The sequence below is a fragment of the Conger conger genome, chromosome 3, assembly GCF_963514075.1.
Source record: "Conger conger chromosome 3, fConCon1.1, whole genome shotgun sequence".
Lineage (NCBI taxonomy): Eukaryota > Metazoa > Chordata > Actinopteri > Anguilliformes > Congridae > Conger > Conger conger.
This window is the reverse complement of record NC_083762.1, coordinates 79,919,428-79,926,927: the sequence shown is the minus strand read 5'-3', so window position 1 is coordinate 79,926,927 and position 7,500 is coordinate 79,919,428. Positions and strand designations below refer to the sequence as shown.

General features: G+C 50.2%; 1 protein-coding gene across 1 annotated transcript in view; it reads right to left on the bottom strand.

Moving 5' to 3' along the window:
• Positions 1-7,500, bottom strand: part of satb2 (SATB homeobox 2) — a 60,167-nt gene that overhangs the window by 21,382 nt on the left and 31,285 nt on the right. The window contains 4 exon segments of the mRNA XM_061236022.1: positions 729-779; positions 2,879-2,981; positions 5,146-5,269; positions 6,781-6,967. Of these exon segments, the coding sequence (XP_061092006.1) occupies positions 729-779; positions 2,879-2,981; positions 5,146-5,269; positions 6,781-6,967 (465 nt within the window).

The window sequence follows — 7,500 nt, the reverse complement described above, 5'->3', positions numbered from 1 at the left end:
AGAGAAAACCTCCTAAATGATCTTTTCTCAACTTGAAATTCGATGACAAAGTTTGTGATGAGTGACAGGTTGTTTATTCATGCAAAATAGATTTGGGGTTTTAAATTGAATTAAGCTTCTTTACTTTAGGGGTTTAGTGAAGGCCTTAGGACAAGGAATGTTAAGACTACACAAGGGTTAACATGATTTTGGTCTTCTAAGGCGACTTACTGTAAAGGGCCAATTTCACAGACACGATGAAGCTTAGACCTGCACTAAACTGGAGTTTTGCATGGAGAATCTCCATTGAAGGCTAGAACTAGGCTTAATCTGTGTATGTGTCAAAAAGGAAATAATCTCAAGTGGAAAATATTAGCTAGTTTTCAGGTACTGTTTGCTTGACAAGTGAAATGTTCTTCCACCACGGGCAAAACTTGAAAAGAGTCAAAACAGTCGCACCACACTGGCAATAGCTTTGTCTTATTTAGCACAAAAACAAATAAGAATGGAATGGAAATAGGGTTTTAAGTCTGACTATAACTACCTAGATTTACATAGTTTTTGTTCCAAAAGTCTGAATGAAGGCAGCCATGCGGAGTGACTCTTGGCCACACTGATGTTACTCATTAAGGGTTTAGTTCATCACCCGGTTTTCCGAACCACTGACTCCCAACGAAATGACAGATAGACGGACAGCCCTATCTGACCTACTCCTGAGAGACGCCCCTTTCAAAAGCCTGAGGAGTCACCTTTGATTTCAGAGTTCTCCCGACCGGGCCACATCTTCTCCAGGTAGTCACCTGCGGGGGAGACGGAATGAGAATGTGAGACTGGGGGGTCCACGCGAAGACGTGGACCCAGACCGTCCACGGCCCCGTACCAGGGCTGCAGTCACAGGCGAGTCCAAGCCAAGCGCAAGACCGCGAACGGTCGAGATCGAGTTAAGATGGAGACATAACGCCGGTGACCGTTCCGAATGATCGCGGCCATTTACGGATGCTGTTTACAGGCGATAATAAAAAAATACAACTAGAAATAATAATAGTTTATTAGATTATTATTATAATTCAAATTCAATTCTGGCCTCAGCCAAGACCAAGATCACCAGAGGTGGCCAAGGCCGAGACCGAAGTCCGAATCTGAATCCCAAACAAGAGCGAGACAAGTCCAAGACCGTAGCAGAAACATCTCCAGTGCCACGGCCCAGCTGCATACACACACAGACATATTCACCCACATTCCTAGAGCACAGGGTACATTGGAGACCATCCTGTAGTCAATCAGCTCTTGATATCAAGGTTTGTCCAGTTTGAAACAGTCAAATAGGACACTTACTGGCAAATACCTCAAGCAGAGAGAAAGTAACTGGTAGAGGTTCCAAAATTAGCCAGAAATTCTGAGCCAATCACAATTTTGAAGGGACTATGATTGGCACATATGACAACCAATAGGATTCCCATAGTTGCACCAACAGCCCGATGGGTGGTTGCCCCTAAATCTTTCTCTCAAACTCCCCTCCTTCAAAAGGGACTATGATTGACATATACAACTGCCAATAGGATTCCTACGGTTGCACCAGCAGGCCAATGGTAGGTTTTCCCTCTTTATTCCGCCCCTCCCCTGGTCCACATCTGGAGGCAGACAGAGGACAGAGGCTGTTTTTCCCCCAGAAGGCAAAAAGCAGAACTAATACTGCAGGCGCTGTGTAACCCAACGCTTGTCTCTCTGTCAGCGTGCGAGGGGACTTTTTCGATCCTCCATTTTGTGTGTTTGGGGTTTGGTGTCGACTTTGATCTGCTGTACGGCATAATTATTATACAGCTTTCTGGGTGGGGGATGTCCGTTTATTTTGAAGTTAAAAGGCCAGAATAGCAGCGCAGGGGGCAGTTTATATGTGGTGATGTGTAAGAGGACCCCGGAGTTTGGAGCGGGGGGGGGGGGAGGCGCTGGTTTTGATTAGGGGTCGAGGATTGTTTAGTCCCCGCTGCTATATTAAAGGAGACATTAGGAGATAATATAAACCATCTCCCAAGTGGAGCCTGGCCTGTCATCTCTAATATCCCATAATGCACCGCCCCCATCACCCCCCCCCCCCCCCCCCCGCCCCCCGTTTCTTAACACCGCGATAGGGTCAATTCAGGAGAAGCCCCTCCCCCACCGCACAGCTCATCTGCAGTGATTGGTTTAGGATTCAGGCTAGCCCACTGCCAGTCAGTCGTACGACCGCGAGAGATTAGGAAGTTAGGAATGTCAGTGCTGGTGAATGTCACAGTGCCGGGCGGGGAGAGCGGGGTATCAGGGGGGTATCAGGGGGGTATCAGGGGGGTCTGCCGGTGAAATGTGGGGTCCCTGTCCATCGGCATAAGTTTGTAAACGATCTTGTATGTTGATTAGCATGTTTTACTCAATGAGACATAGAGAAAACTGATCTATTTTTATATGACTTTTATGACATATTGGACACGTACAATTCTTATGGTCTCAATTAGAAAGCGCCTGCATAAGAGCTATAGAAGTTCATCATAAGTACTACATAGCGCATTCATAAGCACTAGATAAATGTTCATAGGCACTTATGTCAATAATCGACATAAGGATCCTGTGTCAGTTCACGTGGTATGTTATGGTAATATCACTTGCTGCATTATGTTATGTTCACATAACACACCATATGCCTATTTGCAGTTGTTGACACGAAGAGCATCTCTGAACACACAACGCGTCAAACCGCTAAGTGGATAGGCTCCAGCAGCAGAAACTTAACTTTGACTTAAGTCAAGTCAAATAAATACCCATTAAAGTGTTCACTGAGTGAAGCTCCTATGTAGGAGCCTAAGTGCCGCCTAAAGTGAAGTTGTGAAGTAAAACATACTATTCAACATCGGCAGCGCTGCCTCACCTTTTATCTTCTTGTACTTCTTGTACCAGCGGCCGAACTCCTGGCACTTAGAGGTGGAGACGTTGGCGTAGTACGAGCTGTTAACGATGGACGAGATCATACTCTACGGAGAGAGAGAGAGAGATAGTGAGAGGGATGGAGGTAATGGGAGAATGAGAGAGAGAGGGAGAGAGGGTGAGGGATGGAGGAAATGAGAGAATGAGAGAGAGAGAGGGTGAGGGATGGAGGGAATGAGAGAATGAGAGAGAGAGGGTGAGGGATGGAGGGAATGAGAGAATGAGAGAGAGAGGGAGAGAGGGTGAGGGATGGAGGGAATGAGAGAATGAGAGAGAGAAGTAAAGGCGGGGAGAGACAGAGGTGTGTGAGGAGGAGGAGGAGGAGGAGGAGGAGGAAGGAGTCACACCAGAACAGAAGCCAATCAGTCCATCCTCGCACACAAAGCACGCCAGACATACACAAGCTGCAACAATAGAATCATAATAATAATTTGTTATTTAGCTGATGCTTTCATCCAACTTACACTTGATTAGACTAAGCAGGGGGCAATCGATGGAGTAATGTGTAATGAAAGGCCTTGCTCAAGGGCTCAACAGCTGTGCAGATATTATTGTGGCACATATTCACAAACACACACACATTTACGTGAGATTGATAAAGACAGAACGAGACAAATAAAACAAATCACACACATGCTTGCAATTGCTGTGTGCCCTGACACCCACACACAGCTCTGCTTAAACACATCACACATCACACATCAGATGGGATCTGTGAGTCTGCGCCCGCAAATTCACACACACATGGGGACGCTCACTGCAAAATCAAACAGACACCCTCAGACACACACACACACACACAAACGCTCACACACACCAAGAATCTGGGGTTGATAATGGTTAAGGGCACAACTGGAAACAGAGATTCATACAGCGGAAGAAGAATCAGTTTGACACTGCGTTCACTGCAGAGGAGTGTTTTAGCTCTTGAGCGATTCTTAATAGATGACTGTTATAGTGTGTGTGTGAGTGTGTGTGAGTGTGTGTGTGTGAGTGTGTGAGAGTGTGTGTGTGTGAGTGTGTGTGAGTGTGTGTGAGTGTGAGTGTGTGAGTGTGTGTGTATGTGTGTGAGTGTGTGTGAGTGTGTGTGTGTGTGAGTGAGTGTGTGAGTGTGAGTGAGTGTGTGAGAGTGTGTGTGAGTGTGTGTGTGTGTGTGTGTGTGTGTGAGTGTGTGTAGTTGGCAGGGTGGCAGGACTCTGATAATATATGAAGCACAGGGGTGTGATAAGCGGCCCCACATATGGCGTGGTGTTGGGCTGTCACTCAGAGCACTGCTCTGGCGTTAGCCCCGCCCCTTCACCCCGCTCATATTTCTTCACTCATTTGGGCCGCGGGGTTTCAGCACGCGGGGCCACGCCGATCAATACTGCAGCACGAGTCTCATTCACTCTCCCCCCGCCTGGGTCCCACACACTGAGGCCCCCTGGGGAGTGAGGCTAGCAGCACTGTGTGTGTGTCTGTCTGTCTGTACAGAGGCTGCAGACGCAACACTGCGCATGATACTGTGTGTGTGTGGATGCGTATTGGGGTATGGTACTTGGGACCGGGGACACTCCTTGGCCAGCGTTCTCTAGTTCCTCTCCTTCAGTATTTAGTAAATGGGGTTAGGGGTGTATGGTATCTGGTATAGGGGGTATAGGGGTAGGGGTATAGGGAGTTAGGGGTGGGGGTATAGGGGGTATAGGGAGTTAGGGGTGGGGGTATAGGGGGTATAGGGGTATAGGGAGTTAGGGGTGGGGGTATAGGGGTATAAGGGGTATAGGGAGTTAGGGGTAGGGGTATAGGGCGTTAGGGGTGGGGGTATAGGGGTATAGGGATGTAGGGAGTTAGGGGTGGGGTATAGGGGTATAGGGAGTTAGGGGTGGGGGTATAGGGGTATAGGGGTGGGGGTATAGGGGTCATAGGGGTAGGGGTACAGGGGTATAGGGGTATAGGGGTGGGGGTATAGGGGTCATAGGGGTAGGGGTACAGGGGTATAGGGGTTTTGGGGGTATAGGGGTACAGGGGGTTAGGGGTGGGGGTATAGGGGGTATAGGGGTGGGGGTTAGGGGTGGGGGTATAGGGGAAATAGGGGTATAGGGGTGGGGGTATAGGGGGTATAGGGGTGGGGGTTAGGGGTGGGGGTATAGGGGTCATAGGGGTAGGGGTATAGGGGTATAGGGGTATAGGGGTGGGGGTATAGGGGGTATAGGGGGTAAAGGGGCGTAGTACCTGGGACAGGGGGCACTCCTTGGCCAGCGTGCTCTGGTTCATCTCCTTCAGCAGCTCCTTCAGGGCATTGCGCACGGTGGCATGGTTCCACTGCTCCGACGGCAGGTCCTCCAGCTTGGCGAAACTACGGCGACGGAAACCATGGAAACCGTTAGACTGTCTCACAACCGTCAGCTCTTCCTCATCCTCTGCCTTGGGGGCGACCTCGGCTCAGGCGGTAAGAGCGGTCGTCTGGCAGTCGGAGGGTTGCCGGTTCGATCCCGCCCTGGGTGTGACGAGCAAGATACCTAACCCCTTAAACGCTCCTGACAAGCTGGTCAGGGCCTTGCATGGCAGCCAATCGCCGTCGGTGTGTGAGTGTGTGTGTATGAATGGGTGAATGAGAAGCATCAATTGTACAGCGCTTTGGAATAGGGTGCTATATAAATACCAACCATCTACCATTTATCATTTACTACCTCACAATGATCTGACTGGGCCTTGCTAACCACCCTAGGCGTGGTCCTTTGTCTGGGTGCTTTCACACTTCACACCTGTGATAAAGGGCTCTCGGAAGAACTGAAAATGGTTCCTCTATGGAGACAAGCCAAAGAACACATTTTTGTGAGAGTGTACCCTCATCGGTAGTTCACAGACCACAATGTACAGCTATGAAAGCCCTTTCTGAAAGACAAAAACCTCGTGTGAGATGCTATCGTAGCAACCTTTGATGGAAGCCTGCTTCTAGGACACACAGCGTGGTTCAACGGCGTCTACGTTGGGTTCTCCAGGACAGGGAGAGTCTGTATGAGCAAGCCGATATTCTTGATGCGCTGTGTCACAAGCTATTTGAAGGCTCAACAGCATCACATTATTCAACGCAACAAAATAATGTGATTAAAAAGCCACATTCCTGTTGCGGTCTACAGACCAAAAATGGACAAATAGTATTTGTTTTGGATTCAAATACTTTTCTGTATTTGACTAAGCATGCCTGCTGTATTTGAACAAATGAAATGACAGATCCAAAAGTGTAAACCCCGCCCATCTCATGCTCCTCCGTGCAGACTTAAAAGCACCAGGCGAGATCAACAGAGCACAGATGAGTATTTGAATCCAAAGCAAATACCATTTGAAACCCAGGAGTGGTGGTCACACGGTGCACAACTAGAAGCCGTGATTTTGAAGGTACTAACCTGCTACAGAGTGCCCCCCTCCCTCACATCCCCACCCCCTGTGGTCCTCTCTGTTGGCCCCCATGACCTGCCCCCCCCCCATACCCGCCTCCCCCACCCCTGTACTGTCCGCTCTGTATACCCTCATTACCTGCCCCCCCTCACCCCCTCATACCTCCCCCCCACCCCTCATACATGCCCCCCACCCCTCATACCTGCCCCCCCCCCACCCCTCGATACCTGCCTCCCACCCCTCATACCTGCCCCCCCCACCCCTCATACCTGCCTCCCACCCCTCATACCTGCCCCCCTCAACCCCTCATACCTGCCCCCCCTCACCCCTCATACCTGCCCCCCCTCACCCCTCATACCTGCCCCCCTCAACCCCTCATACCTGCCCCCCCCACACCCCCCTCATACCTGCTCCCCCACCCCTCACACGGGCCCCCCCACCCCTCACACGGCCCCCCCAGGTCCTCACCTCTGCAGCTGGATGCGCAGGGTGACCATGTGATAGACCTCCAGCAGCATGTCAGCCACAGTGGCGTCCGGGGCGTCCGTCAGGTACTGGATGGGCAGCGGGTTCCAGCGGCCCCACCTTAATGATACCTGAGAGAGAGGGGGAGAGAGACATTAACACTGCACTGAGACAGAGAGAGAGAGAGACATTAACACTGCACTGAGACAGAGAGAGAGAGAGACATTAACACTGCACTGAGACAGAGAGAGGGACAGAGACATTAACACTGCACTGAGACAGAGAGAGAGAGACATTAACACTGCACTGAGACAGAGAGAGGGACAGAGACATTAACACTGCACTGAGACAGAGAGAGAGAGAGACATTAACACTGCACTGAGACAGAGAGAGACATTAACACTGTACACACAGAGAGAGGGACAGAGACATTAACACTGCACTGAGACAGAGAGAGGGACAGAGACATTAACACTGCACTGAGACAGAGAGAGAGAGAGAGAGAGGAAGAGAGAGAGTGAGAGAGTGAGAGGGGTGAGGGGGAGGAGAGAAAGAGGGACAGAGACATTAACACTGCACTGAGACAGAGAGAGACATTAACACTGTACACAGAGAGAGAGAGACATTAACACTGTACAGAGAGAGAGAGAGGGTGAGAGAATGAGAGGGGGAGGAGAGAGAGGGGGCGGGGGGAGAGAGAGAGAGAGAGAGGGAGCGAGAGGG